This window comes from Panthera tigris, chromosome D2 (assembly GCF_018350195.1).
Source record: "Panthera tigris isolate Pti1 chromosome D2, P.tigris_Pti1_mat1.1, whole genome shotgun sequence".
Classification (NCBI taxonomy): Eukaryota; Metazoa; Chordata; class Mammalia; order Carnivora; family Felidae; genus Panthera; species Panthera tigris.
Genome location: NC_056670.1, coordinates 53709400 through 53731452, shown reverse-complemented (window position 1 = coordinate 53731452; position 22053 = coordinate 53709400). Strand labels below are relative to the sequence as shown.

Here is a 22053-nt window from a genome sequence, read left to right as displayed (position 1 = left end):
TTTTGTATATTTATTTGTTTATAGTTATATATAATTTTAGAACCAGTTAGAACTTCAGAGATCAGCTAGCCAAAATGTTTACTAATTGTGTTTCACAAATGCCTCAGAAATCATCTTAAGGGGCAAGTGGGAGGCCAAGTAACCAGCTCTACTTTCTTTACCTTGTCATATGCATTCATATTCTATATAACTTTTCTTTGGAGAGAGTTTCACTGCTTTTAAAACAAAAGTGTGGACAGAACACTTGAAAGCCTAAATCCAGTCAACCTGAATCCCGCACTTCACAGATTTGAGGAAACTAACATTAGGTTTATTTACCATCATATCCAAGTAGTATCAAATAGGATTAAAGCTGTTACCCTCTGATTTCCCAATTTAATGTTATTTCTATCATATCACATTGTAGGATTGTGTATTTATCAATAACTCTCTTAAATATTAATCAACTAGTGAGGTCAAAGTTCAGAGTCAATTAAAATGTGTTGGGTATGTTGGGAATATTTCAAATAAAATAAATTTATCCAATGTATAAATGATTAGGGCTTTTACAAAGATATAACTGCCTTATAGGTTTCTTATAACATTAAAAAATTAACCTCATTTCCAAAATAGTGCCATTAAATAGAACTGTATCCTATTACAGTATATTATAGTATTCCATTAACTTAAGATCAAAGAAAAAAATCAGCTGCTAAAAGGCACATATCAAAAAATACTTATGGCTGTATAATATCTTTTCTAAAAATGTACCCTGAACTAACAGTGCTTAGCAAATAAATACTGTTAAATTATCCTTATGTTCTACTTTTTGGCTGGAGGAGAGAATGAATAAATAAAGGTGTGAATTTATTTTTAATTTTTTTAAACATTTTTATTTATTTTTGAGAGACAGAGACAGAGCACGAGCGGGGAAGGGCAGAGAGAGAGGGAGACACAGAATCTGAAGCAGGCTCCAAGCTCCGAGCTGTCAGCACAGAGCCTGAGGCAGGACTCCAACCCACAAACTGTGAGATCATGCCCGGAGCTTAAGTCGGAAGCTCAACCGAATGAGCCACCCGCGTGCCCCTAAAGGTGTGAATTTATACACCACAGTATACATTCATGTGCCTGTCCAAATGACACAACTGGGATTCTAGAAAGACTACATTAAGTCACAAAAGCAAATTCTAATTTCAAATCATATTCTCAAAGTCATACAGGAAGGTGTTACAAATTATTAAAATTATAAAATACCAAAAGCTTAAAAACTATAAAAGAAGTGAATTTCATGAAATAAATTCATATCGTTGCCATTCATAAGTTAAAATAATCGTTGTCCAAGAACCCTCATAGATAGTCTGCTGCCTTTCTCCTCAGTTAAAGTACTGGCAGAAAAGTAAGACATTTTTGAGAACAGATTTAGTTAAAAAAATAAGAAAACAGCATTATCTTAAAGATGAATTTGGGGGCGCCTGGGTGGTTCAGTTGGTTAAGCGTCCGACTTCAGCTCAGGTCACGATCTCGCGGTCCATGAGTTCGAGCCCCGTGTCGGGCTCTGTGCTGACTGCTCAGAGCCTGGAGCCTGTTTCAGATTCTGTGTCTCCCTCTCTCTCTCTGACCCTCCCCCATTCATGCTCTGTCTCTCTCTGTCTCAAAAATAAACGTTAAAAAAAAAAAATTAAAAAAAAAAAAAAAAGATGAATTTGATCAATCCCATCATCCACCTTCCTGTTGAAATTAACCAACAGGTTAGCTTCCTACTGACATCAGTAAATTAAATACACTGATTGGAGTTAAATTTATACCTCGTTTTTTAGCCTCAGCCACCATTTCATCATATTCTTGTCGGTGACGTAAAGCTTCTTCCACAGATTTGGCAGGAAGATTTCTGGAAAAAAAAGGTTTTAAGTCAATTTTAAAAGATTAACTTTTAAATGTATTAACTTCTTCCTTTTTATAGCCAAATACAAAGAATTTCTAACTTAACCTTTTCATTTCATACCTTAAAGAAGTAAAAGGTTGAAAACACCTCTGCATTTTAGAAAAGCATCAGAATCCAAATTGCTAATATTTGTTATATAAATGTTTTTTTATGTTCTATGTATACATGTTTATAATTATTTAAATATGTCAGATTTCAGACAATATTTCTAAGTTAAGTGATTAAGCTCACTTACCAGGGTTTTTTTTAGTCAATTTTTTGAGGTATAATTTTCATACAATAAAATGACAATATATTTTCAAGAACACAGTTTGGCGAGTTTTAACAAATGTATATAGGAGCACCTGGGTGGCTCAGTCAACAAGCATCCTACTCTTGGTTTCAGCTCAGGTCATGATCTCACGGTTCATGGGTTTGAGCCCTGCATCAGGCTCTGTGCTGACAGTACAGAGCCTGCTTGGGATTCTCTCTCTCCCTCTCTCTCTGTGCTGCTCCCCTGCTCATGTTCTCTCTCTCTCTCTCAAAATAAATAAAAACTTAAAAAAAAAAAAAACCCAAATGTATATATACCTGTGCAACCAACATATCAATCAAGATACAAAACAGTCCCATCATTCTACAAAGTTTCCTTATGTCCCCTTTGCACTCAACACTTACCCACCTTAGGCAATCATATCTCTATTCCTATCTCTGTACATTAGCTGGTTGCCTTTTAAATAATTTCATATAGATTCTTTTGTTCTGGCTTCTTTTACTGAGCATACTTTTGAAACTCATCCATGTTATTCTGCATACTAGTAATGTATTCCTTTTAACTGGTCAGTAGTGTTCTATTTATCCATGTGGATAAGCATTTAGATTATTTCCAGTTGAGGGCCTATGGATAAAGCTACTATAAATATTCACTTCAAGTCTTTGTATGGGTATCTGCTTTCATTTCTCTTGGGTAAATACCTAGTAATGGAATTCTTGGGTCATATGGTAAGTGCAGGTATACTTTTATAACAAATTGGTTTCTACTTCAGAGTTTTAGGATAACATTGTAACTACAAATTTGATAATCACTTAATCACTTGCATATACTATATTTTGGCTTTAAAATTAATGGCTTCACCTACTTCACAGAGTAGGTGACTTACATACATGACTAAGCAAAAGAAATACATTTAAATATTACCAAATATCCTAATATATCATAATAATGTCCAATTTGAGGAGTCCGGTTTTTAAAATGTTTTTTTAATTATTCATTCATTTATTTTATTTAAAAATGTTTTTTAAGAAGTCTCCATGCCCAATGTGGGGCTTGAACTCACAACCCTGAGGTTGAAGAGTTGCATGCTCTATGACTAAGCTAGTCAGATGTCCCTCAATTTTTTAAATTTTTTTTTAAGTTTATTTATTTGCAGAGAGACAGAGACAGCACAGTTGGGGGGGGGGGTGTTGCAGAAAGAGAAGGGGACAGAGGATCCAAAGTGGGCTCCATGCTGACAGCAGAGAGCCCAATGCAGGGCTTAAACTCATAAACCGTGAGATCATGACCTGAGCTGAAGTCAGATGCTTAACCAACTGAGCCACCCAGGCACTCTTTGAATTATTTTCAATAGGCTAGGGTGGGGAAAGATATGTGACAAACTTTCAAATTAAACGTTTTGCCTCTTCCTCTCTTGTCAAGATAGATTCCTCCAGTAGTTGTAACAGAGAGGAATATGGTTAAGACTTCTTCAGGCCATAATGGAATAAGAGGGACCAGGGTTACTCTCTTGCCTTAATTAGAACAATGAAGAGAATATGCTAAGCAATAGTTTTTAGACGTTGGACAATAAGCAGCACAAGACGGTGATCCTTATGAGAAAAACTCTGCAAATGCCTAAGCATACGGCTTGGGACTTTCAGGTCTCAGTGCTGGAAGGAAGTACCCAAAATCCATTAGTCTTGCTGAGTTGAGGAAACAGAGTTTGGAAGCAAAGAGTATGAATTTTCCAGGAAGGGAGCTACAGAGGAGTCCTCTCAAATTTCTGGCTGAGTACTATTTATGCAGGTGTGTGATTAAACTATGGTATCCAAGGTAAGAAATACTAGAAAGGAATAGGTAGAACATCCTCAAAGATTACAATGAGCCAGACAGAGTGGAAAGTCGTCCTAACAGATAGGGTATCAAGTGGAATCATTAGGGTATTGGTTCAGTAGTAAGGATACTAGCCCTAAACTAAAGGCTGTTCTGGAACCACTCTAATAATGATTAGATTAAAAGGGACAAACCAACTCCAAGGAACTTGGTACCAGACTAAAGTCAAAAAATATTTAAAGGAATACAAAAAGTCCAGCGTCCAACTATGTAAAGTCACAAAATCTAGTATCCAATAAAAATTACCTGGAAGCAAAGAAGCAGGAAAATACAATTTATACTGAAGAAAATAATCAATAGATATAGTGCAGAAGTGTTAGACAAGATTATACCTCAAGGATGATAAAACTGCTGTAATAAATATACTCAAGGAGGTAGAGGGAGAACACAATAAGAAAAGCTCAAGATCCAAATCAAAGTTCTACAGATGAAAAGTACAATTTTTTAAAAATGTTTATTTATTTTGAGAGAGAGACAGCGTGCACATGATACGTGCACAAGCAGGGGAGGGGCAGGGAGAGAGGGAGAGGGAAAGAATCCCAAGCAGGCTTCTGCTGATGTGGGGCTTGACCCCATGAACCATGAGATCATGACCTGTGCCAAAATCAAGAGTCAGATGCTTCAACTAAGCCACCCAGGTGCCCCGAAAAGTACAATTTCTAAACTGAAAAACACAAAAGGTGGGACTGACAGGAGATTACAAATTGCAGGGGGAAAAAATGTGAGCTTTAAAATAGAATAGAAAGCTATACAAAATGAAATACAAAGAGAAAAAAATACCCCTTGTCAATCCCCTCAAAATAGCCTGAGTTGTGGGATATGAATATCAAGAAACATAATACATGTTTAATTGACTCAGAAAAAAGGGGAGAGAAGGCAGACAAGAAATAGTTGAAAAATAAAGGCTACAATTTTCCCAAAGTTGATACAAAATTACAAATGCAGACACGTTAGTTTCAATGAACCTCAAAGAGAAGGAATATGAGGAAAACCACACCAAAGCATATCATCAAATTCATGAAAAGCAGAGATAAAGAAAAATCTTAATAGCTTTCAGAAAATAAAAGAATTCAGACAGCAGACCAGTACTACAAAAAGTGTTAAAAGAACACGCAGTAGAAGGAAATAATACCAGATGGAAATCTAGTTACATAACTTCTTAGAAGATAAAAGAAGGTTTAAAGAAAAAAATAATAAAAATGTATGGAGGGTGTGATTGTTAGTTTTGTGTATCAAACTTTCTCTCTCTCTCTCTCTGCCTGCTTGCCTGTCTTTGAGCTGGGATATAAGTCTTCTCCTGACTTGGGACTTGAACTGGAAATTACATTATCAGCTTTCCTATTTCTCAGCCTTAGGACTTGAACTGGAACTGGAACATCAGCTCTCCTGGGTCCAGAGCTTGCTGACTACAGATCTTCAGACTTCTCAGTCTCTAAATTCATGACAGCCACTTCCTTCTAATAAATCTCCTTATATACAAATAGGATATATAAAAATAAGAACCTTAATACATGGGGTTTCCACTTCTCTGGAGAACCCTAATACATGGGGTTTATAACATGTACAGTGGAAGTAATAGTACTGTAATGTTCTTATATATGTGAGATAGTATAATATTACTTGAAGGTAGTCCATGAAGAGTTAAGATATATAAACTATAGAGAACTACTAATATTAAAAATATAGGCAATTCATCAATAATAGATGAAATTAAAGGTCAACAGAATATTTTATCCAAAAAAGGCCAAAAAAAAAAAAATAGAACCTTGATTGCCATCCTATAATAAAAGACAAATTTCTCCACTTCCTTAGCATCTAGCTTTAAACACAGAATTGTTTCTAATAAGATTTAAAGAAAAGGGACTGTGGAATCTCTTGGAAGACTTCCAAAAAGGAAAGTTGACTCAGCTGCAAGAGGCCTTTTATTCCGACCACTTTTGTTCCAATTGCAAGCCCAAAGTCAGCATGAGAGTGAAGTCACTTGCTGAAGGTGGTGCAGCAGAAAGACATGAACCTGGGTACTCGATGCATGGAGACACCAGACTAGCTCTGAACTGCCCAACTCTGGGCCATGTATATATGAGGGAATAAATCCTTATGTGTTTAGGCCACTATATGGGGGAGTCTCTTATTTGTAGTTGAATGTAATTGCTGAGTGATACACCAGTTACACAATAATAATGCTCTAAAGGGCAGGGACCATTACAAACTTCACCTGACTCCAACCACTTTCAAAATCCATTGAGTTTAGCCCTTACACTAGATTAATTAACCTTATGATTCTGGGGAGCCTGGGCAACTCTTGGGTTTTGGCTCAGGTCATGATCTCGCAGTTTGTGGGTTCAAGCCCCGCAGTGGGCTCCACACTGACGGTGGGGAGCATGCTTGGGATTTTCTCTCTCTGCCCCTCCCCTGCTTGTGTTCACTCTCTCTCAAAATAAGTAAATCAACTTTAAAAACAAAAAACCTTATGATTCCTAGTATTGCCTACCCTTAAACCTTACAAACTGAAGTTGTCCAAAGCTGCTTCTCACCCAGGTCCTAACCAACTGTCAAGCCCAAACCCAGCCATTAAGAGTCTCTCATTTCCTTTTACAAACTATCCTATCTCTCTGGATATAGTTTGATACCACAAAAGAATGGATTTCATGCTGTCCAAGTTTCAGATGTTATTACTATATAAAGAAAATAAAAAGCTTATTTATTGTGATGAAAATGAGACCACAGAAAAAAAGAGAAAAAAGCCAAACATAAATCTAGTTTTCAAGTAAACAGTGATCCTGGACTCAGTAATACTGTCTTCTCTTTTGCTCCTCCAGCCCAGACTGTAAGTGCTTTTCTGAAGCTGTTAATCTTTTGACCTCATATCCCCTTCTTTTCCTTTTCTAGCCCTTCTAACAACCTTAATAATAAATTAAGAGTAATAAATTACTCTATTAAAGTCTTTCTTCTTGAAATTACTGTCCTGGTTGTCTGTTTTTCCTGATTGGACTCCGAACTCTTAAGATAACAGAAAATTGTTTTATCTACCTTTAGAGATTTTTTATTTTACCAGGGGAGAAACAGCTTAATTCAAATTTCATTTCCAGTTTTTGAACTACAAATCTACTCTTAAGATATCTCACCAGTTACTACTATTTTCCACCGAAAAGGCTTGATCATTCCCTTCAGTTACAATGCTGCCTGCTGCTCCTGGTATGAATCTTAATGCTTTTTGCACTTCATTCTTTCTTATTTCTTTTCCATAAGTCTCAATAAAAGACTAGCTTAGACTTAAGGGCACAACTTGGGGGATCTGTTCTTCTATTTACTGAGAAAGTGGAATTAGATCTAAACAGATCTCTCGGGGCGCCTGGGTGGCTCGGTCGGTTAAGTGTCCGACTTCAGCTAGGTCATGATCTCGCGGTCTGTGAGTTCGAGCCCCGCGTCGGGCTCTGTGCTGACAGCTCAGAGCCTGGAGCCTGTTTCGGATTCTCTGTCTCCCTCTCTCTCTGCCCCTCCCCTGTTCACGCTCTGTCTCTCTCTGTCTCAAAAATAAATAAACGTTAAAAAAAAAAAAATTAAACAGATCTCTCCTCTGCACAACTTTACAGTCCCTCCACATGGCTTAGACCAGTACTAACCCTTGCTGCAATGATAAAAATGTTCTTTCGTGCTGTTAAAATGTAGTAGCCACTAGCCGCATGTAGCTACTGAGCACCTGAAATGTGACTAGTGTGCCTGAGGGAATGACTTTTCTATTTTATTTAACTTTAATTAATTAAATTTAAATTTAGATAGCCACCTGTGCCTAGTTGTTACCATAATGGAGATTCTAGGTCTAGACTCTAGAAAAAGAAGGAACGGTAATTTGCCATCCAGGTCATTTATGTAAGGGAACGGATCTAAATTTGAATAAGCACAAAGATCACAGATTTTAAGTAAACACAGAACTATGCCTCAAAACCATGATTATAAAGGCCTAATTAATAAAAAGAGCACAGTCCCTTTATATGCATTATTGTTTCACTGACACTCACACCTTGGTTTTTCCAGATAACTCCCCAAACTATGTTGACCTAGTCCTGAAAGATTTCGAGAAGAGGCAAACAGATAGCTTTATTTGTGCCAGTCATAAGTACGTCAGTCTTAGCATGAAATAATTTGCAGGAAGGAGTTAAACACTGTTCAGGAAACAGAACTTTTCAGATAGTCCTATGTCAGGTTTTTCTATTGTGATTTCAGTTTTTTGAAAATGAGTACTTATATATGTACTCCAACACAAAATAGTAAATAAATAATAATTGGCTTATTAATTATTATAAGTCTTGGTATCCCCTTCTTCCAATCATCATAAATGCAAAAACCTTGGTACATAGAACAGAGTACAAATTCAATGGTCCAAACATGAAGAGTCCATATGGTAAACGTCCTAACCAATCTTTGATACTTTGAGGAAGACCAGAATTTTTAGTACCCTAAACTAGACAGTGAATGAATAAAACATAAAAACAAATACATACACAGACTTGTTTTTTTGTGTTTTTTTTCTTCCAAAAAAAAATCACTAATTTTGCAGTCATTTGCCTAGGGAACTAATTAAAAAAATAGGATTCTTCAGTCTTGAAAATCAAAGGCTGAGTGAATAAAATCAACCAGGAAATACTAAGCACCTCATTCAGTACTCTTAGGCACTCTAAGAAAAAGATATGGTTTACTATTGTCCCTTAGAAAAATGTCAATTAGTTAGGTGGTCAAGAGAAGAAACCATTAATGAATATCTAAGATAGTGGATCATGCTAAAAAACACGGTAAGAACATTTGCTGCTTTTCAAAGCTATCACATAAAAACCTATATCAAAAAAAATTTTTTTTGATGTTTATTTATTTTTGAGACAGAGAATGTGAAAAAGCAGGGGAAGAGCAAAAAGAGGGAGACAGAGGATGGGAAGCTGGCTCCACACAGACAGCAGACAGCCTCATGGGGGGTTCAAACTCAAGAACTGTAAGATCATGACCTGAGTTGAAGTCAGATGCTTAACGACTGAGTCACCCAGGTGCCCTTATACTTTACTTTTTTGTCACCTTTTACTTGCACCTTTAAGAATTTCTCCACTTGTTTGGTACTGTGTGTATAGTAACTCAGCCAAGAAGCCAGAAGAGAAAGAGACGTAGCTCTATCCATTGGTGGTTTTAAAAAAAGTCCCATAAGCATCAGTGATTTAAAACATAGAAGAGTGGGGCGCCTGCGTGGCTCAGTTAAGCATCTGACTTAGGCTCAGGTCATGATCTCACGGTTCACGAGTTTGAGCCCCATGTCAGGCTCTGTGCTGACAGCTCAGAGCCTGGAGCCTGCTTCACATTCTGTGTCTCCCTCTCTCTCTGCCCCTCCCTGCTCACGCTCTGTCTGTCTCTCTCTCAAAAATAAACATTAAAAAAATTTTATAAAAAAAATAGTAACATAGAAGAGGTTCCTATCAACACAGCTCATATGGATACTCTTACCTTCCTGTCCAAGGCTGGCTTTATTATGAGGTGGGTTAAGGGAGGAGTAGGCAGAGAGAAAATTCCTGTATTTGAAATCTGAGGACTTCAGATGATTAAATACTATAGCTGCTTCATACATAAAGAAGTTTCAACTATAAAAACCTACGCAGCCAATGATTCTGGATGTTTCTGCAAAATTACAGAAGCTAAGAAAAGAAAAGTGGCACCAATTCACAAATTCCCTTTGCAAGGGGAAACTCCTCCTCTCCTCCCATTATCACTGTGATCTATGAAAGAGGAAGATTCCAACATCAATTTCATGCTGAGGGAAAACTTCTGTCCCTCTCTCCACCCCCTTGCAGATGCCACCTTAACAGAACTTGGCTGCATTCCGAAACAGAACAAAACTACAGATTACATAAGTCTCTGCTCCAAATTCTCAGCTTGTGAAGGCAAGGCTGAACTGGCTCAAATCTGCTGGCAAATATTCTGAGATAAAGTAGAATTGTCATTTAATATGCAGGTTGCACCCATGCAGTCTCATCTGGTTTTATATTCAATAAAGTGAAAGTTTTCATTCTCACTGGTTCTCTAGATGTATTTATCAATTGCTGAAGTAGAAGGAGGAATGAGTGATTGGGTACTCCCATATGCTAACACTATGGAAAGCTTTTGTTTATTGATTATATAAATGTTAATTCATATAAATCACTTTCTCCCAAAAGACCCCTTCAATTTTAGAAAGGTGAACAAAATTTGTAATTAAATCACAATATCTCAGGGGTACCTGGGTGGCTCAGTCAGTTAAGCATCCTACTTCACTTCAGGTGATGATCTCATGGTTTGTGAGTTCAAGCCCTGCACTGGGCTCTGGGCTGACAGCTCAGAGCCTGGAGCCTGCTTTGGATTCTGGGTGTCTCTCTCTCTCTCTCTCTCTCTCTCTCTTTCTCTCTCTCTCTCTCTCTCTCTCTGGGTCTCTCTCTCTCTCTCTCTCTCTGGGTCTCTCTCTCTCTCTCTCTCTCCCTCCCTCCCCTGCTCATGCTCTGTCTGCCTCTCAAAAATAAATAAACAGGAAGCCAAAACATAAGAGACTCTTAAAAACTGAGAACTGAGGGTTGATGGGGGGTGGGAGGGAGGGGAGAGTGGGTGATGGGTACTGAGGAGGGCACCTGTTGGGATGAGCACTGGGTGTTATATGGAAACCAATTTGACAATAAATTTCATATTAAAAATAAATAAACATTAAAAATTTTTTTAAAAAAATCACAGCATCTCAGAGCTGAGTGGAACAGTAGCTATCAACTTGAATCTCTGTATTACAGATGAACAAACTCAAATAGCATAGAAGCTGTAATATTTATAACTATATATTAATTTCAGAGAGTACAGTGAAAAAAGTCATTTCTTTCAGTTGTTTATACATTTTTGGTACACTGAGATCCTCTTATAAATTTATTTTGTCTAGTGTACTGTTTCAAGTTCCAATTTCATGGAACTCCTTATATAAGTTACAAGAAAAATTTAATATATTGAAATCACTGAAGGTTGAAGCCAAAGACTTAACTGAATGGAAAAGATAAAGCCTAGAGGCATCTGGTGGCTCAGTCAGTTAAGTGTCTGACTCGATCTTGGCTCAGGTCATGATCTCATACTTCTTGAGTTCAAGCCCTGCATCACGCTCTGTGCTAACAGCACAGAGCTGGCTTGGGATTTGGAGTCTCCCTTTCTCTGTCCCTCCTCTGCTTGTATTCTCTCTCTAGCTCTCAAAATAAATAAACAAACTTACAAAAAAAAAAAAAAAGATAAATCCTAGTCCTTAAAGAATTAGGTAGGTGAGAAGTGGAAATAAGATATTTGCATCCCAAGTGAGGGCAATAAATGAGCAAAGGCATGAAGGCAGGACTTAAAGAAATAGGTTTGGTTGTAAATAAAGTGTGGTGTAAAGAAAAATATGGCCCGAACACTAGAACACAACTTTTTGCATGGTATTTTTATGAACTTCTGGGAAGAAATGAACAGTCCTGGTAAAGAGCTTAATCCATTTTGGATGAATTTTAACAAGTTTAAGAACACTCTTCCAAATGCAGTTATCTACCTGCTCAGCGTCAAGAGTCTGAAAATCTTTAACCAGGTATTCTCTTCTTGCTTATCTGACCACTCTTTGAATTGGCCTGGTTAATTCTCCTCCCTGGCAGCAAGACTGAAATGAAACTTTGACATGTTCTCATAACTGAATTTCTGAAAAACTCTTTAAAATTTAAAGTTTATTTGAGAGAGAGAAAGAGAGAGGGAGAGAATATGAGAGTGAGCATGCGTGGGGGAGAGGCAGGGAGAGGGAGAGGGAGAGGGAGAGGGAGAGGGAGAGGGAGAGGGAGAGGGAGAGGGAGAGGGAGAGGGAGAGGGAGAGGGAGAGGGAGAAAGAGAAAATCCCAAGCAGGCTCCACACTGTCAGCACAGAGCCTGATGCGGGGTCCAAACTCACAAATCACGAGATCATGACCTGAGCTGAAATCTAGAGTTTGACCCTTAACTGACTGAGCCACCCAGGCAACCCTTAATTTTTTTTTAAAGTAGGCTCCACACCCAACATGGGGCTAGAACTCATGACCCTAAGATCAAGAGTAGGATACTCCTCTTACTGAGCCAGTCAGGTGCCGCTAAAAAGCTTTTTTTTTTTTTTTAAACCAATGGAAAAATGATATATGAACATATTCAGCAAATCCTTAAAAAGGAGTGTCATGATCACACTTTCTTTAATATGAAGGAATGTAACAAGAATAAAAAAAAATAATAATGTACTTACATCCAACCTTTCTTCTCTCAGAATGTCTAAAAAATATTCAATTCAACCTCTGCCTGTTTGGCCCCAGATTCTTTTATTATGCTCCCCATGATAATGGGTGGAAAAAGGCGCAGATCAGGAAAATGACAAGACAGGTTAGGAATTTTTTACACTGGAAGGAAAGAGAAGTCTAGAAGAAAAAGAGTAGATCCAGAGAGCCCAAGAAGGGGGAAGAAGTTAAGAACCAAGGGGTCTTGCTTTAGGGAAGGTGTGTTTTGTATGATAACAAATCAGAGACAGTGTTTTAAAGAACAGCAGCTTTGTGGAAGGCTGAGATGGGAAGGGCAGAAAAAGGGAAGGGAAGAATTTAAATTGGTTTTGTTGGGTATTTCTATTCTTTGGGGCACCTGGGTGGCTCAGTCGGTTGAGCATATGAGTTCAGCTCAGGTCATGATCTCATTGCTCGTGCATTTGAGCCCCGCATGGAGCCTGCTCCTATCAGTGCAGAGCCCACTTTGGATCTTCTGTCCCCCTCTCTCTGCCCCTTACCCACTTGAGCTGTCTCTTTCTCAAAAACAAAATAATAAAAAATAACATATTCTTCTTTTTAAAGCTTTTCTTTATTTTGAGAGCGAGAGAAGGTGCACGTGTGCACAGAGGAGGGGTTGAGGGGGGACAGAGAGAATCCCAAGCAGGCTCCACGCTGTCAGCACAAAGCTTGATGAGAGGCTCGATCCCATGAACCGCAAGATCATGACCTGAGCTGAAATCAAGAGTCGGACGTTTAACCAAGTGAGCCACCCAGGCGCTTCAAGAATATATTCTTAATGATAGTAAACTAACTAGTTGACAAATCAGTAGTTATTATTTCAAGCTCCCAAATTTCAAAATTTGTCCAAAAGGCAAAGACCAATACATCTTAAGTACCTATTAAATGGCAAGAAAGGAAAAATAAATGCCTTATCTTGTTAAGATAAGGCAGGAGGGTTGAAGTAAGAATAGATATAAAAAGCCATCTAAGATTTATGTTTCATTCATTGGCTTATAGATACTTCTAGAAAATATGTATAAAGTTTGCACATCAATAATATATTCTTCCTTATTAGTTTTAGGATACATGACTGAGATTTTTAAAATCTTCTTAAAGCCATTTCTGTATTCAATTCTTACATTTTGTGTGAAATAGTAAGCAAAATTAAATTGAAGTTTAAAATATAAACAGTGTGCCTGATGACCACCATAATACTTACGATGGTCGATCCTCAAGAATCAGGGCGGTGGTAGAAAGTGGTTCAAATTCAAAATTCTTACGTCTTGAAGACTGAGGTGGTGGTTTACAGGTCCTCCCTGTTCGTGCTTCATACTCCTAGAAGAGATTAAAATATACTTTATGCAGAGTCTTTTCCAATTTTCAGTTTGTATTATTAAATCTGTATCATTAAGAATGTTATACTGTTGTAAAAAATATATTGAATTCATACATTAATTTGGTAAAAATATCAGGCAGACCAAAAAAAAAGTCACTTTTTTCCCTGAAGCAAACTAAATCATGAGTTTATATTACATATAAAGTATCAAAGTATGTTAAGAGACAGGGAAGATACAAATGCACTATGTTAATGAGGGAAGGCTTTAGGGTGCCTTCTATGGTATCAGCTACCCAAGTCCAGCTTTGAATAATCTACAATCAGATAAACCTACTTTCTAAACCTTCAGCCAGCTCAATAATGGAAATGTTGACACAAGATATAGATAATCCTATTGTAATGCTTTGAAGATCTCTCTCAAAAGTAACACTGAACCTGTAACCAAATACTGGTTTTCAATTTCGACCTACTTTGAATCTAAATACTATAAATCTACCTATTACTCTAAATTTAAACAGCAATTTACCATCATATATTATCTAAAAATATGGCAAAAGATTGTCAAATACATAATTAAAATTAAGACACTATTATTATGGTATTTTTCTAATTCATCTGAACTGATGATCCTACCATTCAAAAAACAACTGAAATTAATTTGACATGTTCTTGGTGGACACCTTTGTATTTCTACAGTTGAGCATTTTTTCATAAATGTTCACAGATTTATACTGAAATTATTTCTAGAAATTTAACAAAGAACAATAACAAGCTTACAGGATTATAATTTCCAGAATCCACATTTTCTCCTTTCTAAAAATATAAGTAAATAAAAACAAATCGATCTAGATTTGATCATCTCCAGATAACAAATACAATTTTAATGAAATTCTCAAAGATAACACACAATTTCATGAGTAGATCTGCAAGTCTTTACTGGCAGCTAGAGAAAACATTAATTTAAATGACGAAAATGAAATGCACTTAAAGTGATCAAGTGTTTCACTTACTGCCTGTTTTCCTACCATGGCCTACAATTCTTTTTGTATTATCTTTTCCAACTTCTATTTTCCCCTACCAAATCAAACAGTTGTAAAATAATAAACTGATGGTTCTACCTTTCTTAAAAATGTGATGGTCTTATTGAAGCTTAATCTTCTAATTTGAGATATTTTTAAAAAATTTATGCTGTCTTAATCATTTTCTATAAACTCCAGTTTACTTTACGGTTACTGCCAGTGTTTATAAAGGTTTATATTATTATTTTATAATTCTTTAGTTCTGCATCTCCCCTTCCATCTAATAAATCTATGCTCTGTTAATCTGAGAGCTCCTTCGGATAATTATGCTGGATTTTTAGAGACTTCTTTCTCAAGTTATTTAACACTCTGTATGCCCTTTTTATTAACTCCCATCCCAAAGAACTATACCGCTTTCAGAGAGTCAAAACGTCATTTTTCTTTTTCATAAATTTTCTTTCCTAACATCTAGGATATATATGTAATTATGATCAATATTTTTTTATTTTAAATGTTTCTTTAAAAATCTTTTCTAATGTTGATTTTTTTTTTTGAGAGAGAGAGCGTGCGCGCACCAGCAGGGGAGGGGCAGAGAGAGAGGCAGAGAGAGAAACAATCCGAAGTGGTCTCCGGGCTACCAGCGCAGAGTCCAACTCAGGGCTGGAACTCACACACAAACCGTGAGATCATGACATGACCTGAAATCAAGAGTCAGATGCTTAGCAGACTGAGCCACCCAGGCGCTCCATGATCAATGTTTCTTTTCTTTATTACAAACTCAAATATAACAAATCCCCCTTATTGCTAATGTTTTTCTTATTAAAAATCATAGATGCTAGACATACATGAGGTTTCTTTAATCATTTAAATGGCACTCTGTTTTCCTACAATGTGACCTGGTCTCATTGCCAGACAGAATACAATGAATATCATCCAATGAAGTATTTCCCAAATAAATGCTTTAAACATTTAACACATTTGATCCTTGAAATAAACCTGTGAAGCACTTAACTCACAACAGAGGAAACTAAGGCACAAAGACACACAGACTTGCTTAAGGTCATAAATGGCAGACTGCGTACCTCCAGAGCCTGGCTTTCTAACAATCTATTACCTTACTACATTAACAGTCAAGTTGCTGTCTCTAACAATTTAAAAGAATTAGATAAAATCATTCAGTGAGAGAATAATGGGGATTTTAAAAGTGGATAGATCAAGCTGACACTATATCACTGATTCAACTAAACATCACAAGAAGACACCAGTTGGTGTCTCCTGTTATGATGCAATATGAAATATTCTTGTCAAAAGAAAAATCAAAGTTTAATATTATTAAGCCTCTAGAATTGTGCTCTCCAATATGGTAGTCAAAAGAAGTGATAATTGGGGTGCCTGGGTGGCTGAGTCGGTTGAACATCCGACTTCAGCTCAGGTCATGATCTCACGGTTCGTGGGTTCCAGTCCCACACTGGGCTCGCTGCTGTCAGTGAAGAGCCCGCTTTGAATCTCCTGTCCCCCACATCTATGCCCCTCCCCAGCTCTCTCTTTCTCTCTCTCAAAAATAAATTTAAAACATTTTTAAAAAAGAAGTGATAACTATGTCACATATGCTTAAATATACATTAAAAAAACATCAAGGGATCTGAACTATGAGGAGGTTCTCCTATGGAGGACGGGACTAGGAATGAAGGAGATTTGTTTTACTTTAACATATTCAGTATTATCTGAATTTTCTTACAAGAAGAAATAAAGTATTTTGTAAGAGAGATCATTTACAGTCATGGTCGATAATGGACAAAGATTTTACTGAAGAGGTAGGATCAGAACTGGGGCAAAAATGATGGGTATTAATTCCACAGGCAGAAAGGACTGGGAAGAACAAGTCAGAGGGAAGGGGTGGGGAAGCAAAGGCACAGATCAGGGAAACACATTAATTTCACTGAATATGGAAAAGGATGAGAAATAAGGCTGGAAACATGTAGGCTAAATTATGGAATTTTCCATTCATATAAATATTTGGAATTCATAAGCAAAATGGAGAGCCACTGAAAGTCTAGGTAAAGCCTACCTTCTTTCTTATTTTTTTTAAAGTAGGCTCTATGGCCAATGTGGGGCCTGAACTCAGAACCCCAAGCCCAAGAGCTGCATGCTCTACTGACTGAGGCAGTCAGGTACCCCTAAAGCCATTAAAAATTAACCGAATAAGTACACATTTAATATAAAAGGTGACACAAAAAGAGGTACCTAAATATCATCTATGTATCTACCTTACAAATGAGCTTTATACACAATTGTCATTCAAGAATTTTTCACAAGAAAGAAGTTGTAGGTCTTGCATTTCCCATCAGACATCCTTAGCATAAAAATGCTTTGATTCTAGAGGGTTATGAACAAAAAAACCTTAGAAACACAGTATCAATCCGGCCCTAAATTAAAACAGCATAGATTTATAGACCCGAATGACTCAAATATTAATTTGAGTTGAACTAAAAATGCTACTCTAATGTGATTAAAGTTACAAATTATATTAGAAATAGTAAAATATTAATAAGCATCAGTACTTTCAAAATTGATCACATGATGATATCCTTTAGTTAGGTTTTTTTTTTTCAATCACATATAACAAAAACCCAACTCAAACAGACGTAGGTAAATTTATCAGATCACAGCACTGAATATTCCACACACTTAGCTAACTTTGGTCTTTGACCAAGAGGTTCTGCCAGTCTCTCAGCCATGTCCTCTGAGTGTGGGCTTCATCGAGAGGCTGGCTGGCTTGCTGCTCACAGAAATGAATGCAGCAATGCCAGTTGTCACATCCTTATGATGTAACTTTCAAAGATCCCTCAGCTGCTCTTCTAGTAACTCTCAGAAAAGAGAACTTCTTGGAAGTTCTCAGTAAATATCTCACTCCACAAGCATCAGTGACCTGAGAAATAAACCTCATCAATGAGTCCATCAGAGCCTGTAGCTGAGGCAGATCACATGACTCTCAAGTAACTCTTGAGTCCAGGGCAGTAGGCAGTCACAGTGCTCACATGATGGAAAAGTAGTTGAAACAATATATCATGGATGGAATTCACTTTAATTCCACGTGTATCATGTCGTAAAAATTCCCCATATGTTTCTTCAACAAAAGTTTAATAATGAGCTAAGCACTGGTAATTTTAGAGGCTATAAAGGAATTTTACAATATTAAAGAGCAACTGGAAATATCATAGTCCAAGGAAATCATGTAAATAATGCTATCTACAGTACATCCACTGTCTGAAAATACTGTTAAGACTCTGCCTCATTTTCTGTCAAAAAAAAATCAGTTTTAACTGACCTATTTTATGAGTAGTTGCCAAATATGAGAAAAGAAATATTTAATATATGCAATGTATTTCTATGGGATGTTGTAATGAAGCCTATTTATTATTTTTATCATTTAATTTGTTCTTTGTTTTTCACTCAAAAAAATCTGTCCTATGCAATATGTTTAACTGCAGTAACTAGAACAGTAGGTGAACTAATGCTGAGGGCAGGCAGGCAAATATCTGTAGAATAATTTATTCTGCTACTACAAAAAATTTGCATCAGACAAGCAATAAATTCTAAGCCTGATCAAAAGATGGTACTTAATTGCTGTTATTTCCATGAATGTAAAGTAGAAAAACTGTCTTACAATTCCAAGGTATGGAGATACTCTATACACATAAAGAGAAAAGATGTTTTTCCACAAAATAATCTCTCAGAAAACAGGTAGCATATTTGCTAATAAACATCTCTCATATTATAGGTGCTTTCTATTAATTTTGAACAGCAAAGTACAATTTGGAGAAGACACATTATCCTGAAGTTACCTCAATCAATGCTAATCTGGAAGGTCACCTGTTGATCAGCGAGTTTTGTTGTTTGCTTAACTGGAGTAGAAGAAACTGAATGTAAAGTAAGGATTTCTGGAGGTATAACCATCCAACTGCAAACTACCGTAAAGAGCCTTTAAACATAACCTTAAAAAGCAACATACTAAGAGACTTTGTTGCAGAGATGATAATTTTATAGCTATGGAACAAATAAAAGAAAAAATGTAATGCATTTGGAAATTTAAGACTTGAGACAAAATTTCTCATAAGATGATAATACATAGAATCAAAAAGCACTGTATCTTCTATACCTTGAACAAGAGTGAAAGTAATGTGCTCTGGGGTTAGAGACTTCAAAACTGGTCACAGTGATGCTGAACATATTGATGTCAAAGATGTATACAACAGTTTTGAATAAAAAAGCACTATTTCTTTCTTTTAAGTTTGAGAGAAAGAGAGCATGTGCGTGCAGGAGGAGCAGAGAGAGAGAGAGAGGAGAGAGCAAATCCGTGGTGACAATAAAGAATGCCGGGCTCAGTCTCACAAACCAGGAGCTCATGACCTGAGCCGAAACCAAAGTCACATGCTTAACCAACTGAGCCACCAGGTAACCCCAAAGCACTATTTCTTAATACACTATTTTATATACTATGTGATTTGAATATGTAATTAGAAATTTAAATAAGCATTTTACTTACATCTATATTCCTAAAAATTATACACACATACCAACACAACGTTGGCCAATTCTTCAGAAACATAGGTAGATTCCCCTTTGGTGGACTAGGTAATTCATACCAACTTTCTTGGTGAAAACAACCTTTGTGACAATCCCTGACAAAGGGGAAACAAGGCAAGCTTAATGATCACCCCATTGTGCATGAAGGCTATTCTGGACATCAGTACAGAAAGGGAAAATTCAAACAAAAACTGGCTGTTAGTTTAGAACAGCTGAAGGAGGCCGAAGTTTGTGTGCCAGAATAGCAGAAAAGAAAACACTCCACTGAGAAAGAACTCAGAATCTGTATAGGAGTCCTGTTGAGTCTTCACCTGAATACTAACCTGTACATATGGTAAGGCCAAACACAAGTCTGGGAAAAAAACAACTATTGGGGAAAGAACAATTACCTGGGAACAGTAAGCAAAACAGTCCCCCAGAGCTCATTCAGGGATGAGAAGTATTCATATTCCCACCAACCAAAATGTGAAGTCATCACTGAATACACAGGCCATTTAGGAGAGACCTAAATATTCACACCCATCTGAAACTATGCAAGTCAGAAGAGAATGGACAAATCTTTAAATGCTGAAAGAAAAAAAATAATAAAACAACGGGGGGGGGGGGTGAACCGTGCTGACTTAGAATTCTATACCAAGAGAAAAGATCTTTCAAAAATGAAAGTGTAGCATAGGGAGCCCAGCAGGCTCAGCTGGTAGAGCATGTGACTCTTATTCTTGGTGTCCTGAGTTCAAGCCCCACACTGGGCAGAGTTTACTTAAAAAAAAAAAAAAAAAAAAGAGAGAGAGAGAGAGAGAGAGAGAGAGAGAGAGAGAGAGAGAGCGCGCACGCATATTAACATTTTTTTCAAACAAACAAAACCCCAGAATCTGAGATCAGTAGACCTGAACTAGAAGATATTTTAAAGGGCATTTTTCAGGGGTGCCTGGGTGGTGACTTAGTGGGTTAAACATCCAACTCTTGGTTTTGCCTTAGGTCATGATCTCACGATTATGGAATCAAGCCCCAAGTTGGGCTCCACGCTGACAATGCAGGAGCCTGCTTGGGGTTCTCTCTCTCCCTCTCTCTCTGCCCCTCCCCTGCTCATGCTCTCTTGCTCTCTCTCAAAATAAACAAACATTTAAAAATTTTTTTTAATGTTTATTTAATTTTGAAGGAAAGAGAGACAAAGCTTGAGCAGGGAAGGGGCAGAGAGAGAGGGAGACACAGAATCCAAAGCAGGCTCCAGGCTCTGAGCTGTCAGCACAGAGGCCGACATGTGGCTCGAACTCACGAACCGTGAGATCATGACCTGAGCTGAAGCTGGATGCCTAACTGACTGAGCCACCCAGGCGTCCCTAACATTTTTTTTAAAAAGGGGGAAAGAATATATCATATGAAAAGATGAGTTTACACAAAGAAATGAAAAGCACCAAAATAGTAAATATGGAAAAATATAAGACATTTTGGAAGACATGAAGAATTTAAAAATGTTAAAGGATATATGACTACTTAGAGCAAAAATATTATCAATTTATTAAGGGGTTTACAGCAGAAAAATCAGAAGGGAAAGAATGGCAATATACTGTTATTACATTGTATTCAAATTGAGGGTAGATTGTGATAAAGTATCACAAACCCAACTTCATCAGTTCTCAACAATGTCCCAGAGATGCTTCCACGGAGTCTGTAAAGTCAAATCTGTATTCTTAATAGTTTGTCAACGTACTAACATGAGCTCTAATGGTGCTAAAGCAATGTTAAATATAACTAGCACAAATCAAGGCAATGGCACGAAACTGTACTACTAATCACTGTATTCTCTGCGGCATGCACTCAAAGTTAAAAAACTAAAGGGGAATAGAGTAGGTCTGGCCAGTTTAAGAATGTCTATGATTAAACAGTAAATATCACTTATTATAGGTCAAGGTTTAATATAATTAACATCTCTTTAATATTCTATGTGATAAAAGGAGACATACACATAAGGAACTTCTGCTGCACACGAAGTACAATGGTTGTCTAGAGAAAAAGCATTTGTCCAGTTATTTGAGTGACAAACTGGACAAACCTCTTTTATTATGGGCACTATTTTTAATTAAAAGAAAAACTGATAGCAAGTATAGTTATTCAGAATTGAGTATCTGGTAGACATTTCCTCAAATTTGTATAAAGTAGGCACTTCATCTCCATGGTATTCCTCCAAAACAAACAAACAAACAAACAAAAAACATAACCCCAGTCAAGTCATGGGGAAATCATCAAACAAACCCAAACTGTAGACGTGACATAATAAACACATATATTTAGTCTGTTTCCTGGCACACAGCTCCTAAAGCCCTTGCAATCTCCTAAAAAAGTGGCTTTTAGTATGCTAATGAGGTGATAACTGAAGTCTCCTGGATATCCTCAGGATCAGAGCTGGTTATCAGGGAGACCAAGTACTGACAGGGTTAGAACTTTCAGCCCCCTCCCCACCCCCCATCTCTGGAGAGGGGAGAGGTGCTGGAGGTTGAGTCAATCACTAATGACCAATGATTCACTCCATTATGCCTACACAATGAAGACTCCCCCCAAAACTCTAACAAACGGCTCAGAGTGTTTCTGTGTTAGTGAACATACGGGCATGTAGGAAGTGATGCACCTGGAGAGGTCATGGATGCTCCATGCCCCTTCCATATACCTTGCTCTATGTATCTCTTTCATATGATTATTCATGAGTTGTATCCTTTTATAATAAACTGGCAATCTTAGTAAGTAATCTGTTTTCCTGAGTTCTGTGAGTCATTCTAGCAAATTATCAA

The 22053-nt window shown here is 37.1% G+C and overlaps 1 protein-coding gene across 6 annotated transcripts in view; it reads right to left on the bottom strand.

The window, feature by feature from the left end:
* The window catches only part of TBC1D12 (TBC1 domain family member 12), a 98232-nt gene that overhangs the window by 25044 nt on the left and 51135 nt on the right, over window positions 1-22053 (bottom strand). For all 6 annotated transcript variants that reach the window (XR_006209017.1, XM_042960214.1, XM_042960217.1 and 3 more), the window contains 2 exons: window positions 13548-13663; window positions 1785-1867 (listed from right to left, as the gene is read on the bottom strand). Coding sequence is in view for 5 of the 6 variants with exons in the window: in XM_042960214.1 (XP_042816148.1) it covers window positions 1785-1867; window positions 13548-13663 (199 nt within the window). In the remaining variant the exon portion in view is untranslated. The remainder of the gene's footprint in view (window positions 1-1784; window positions 1868-13547; window positions 13664-22053) is intronic.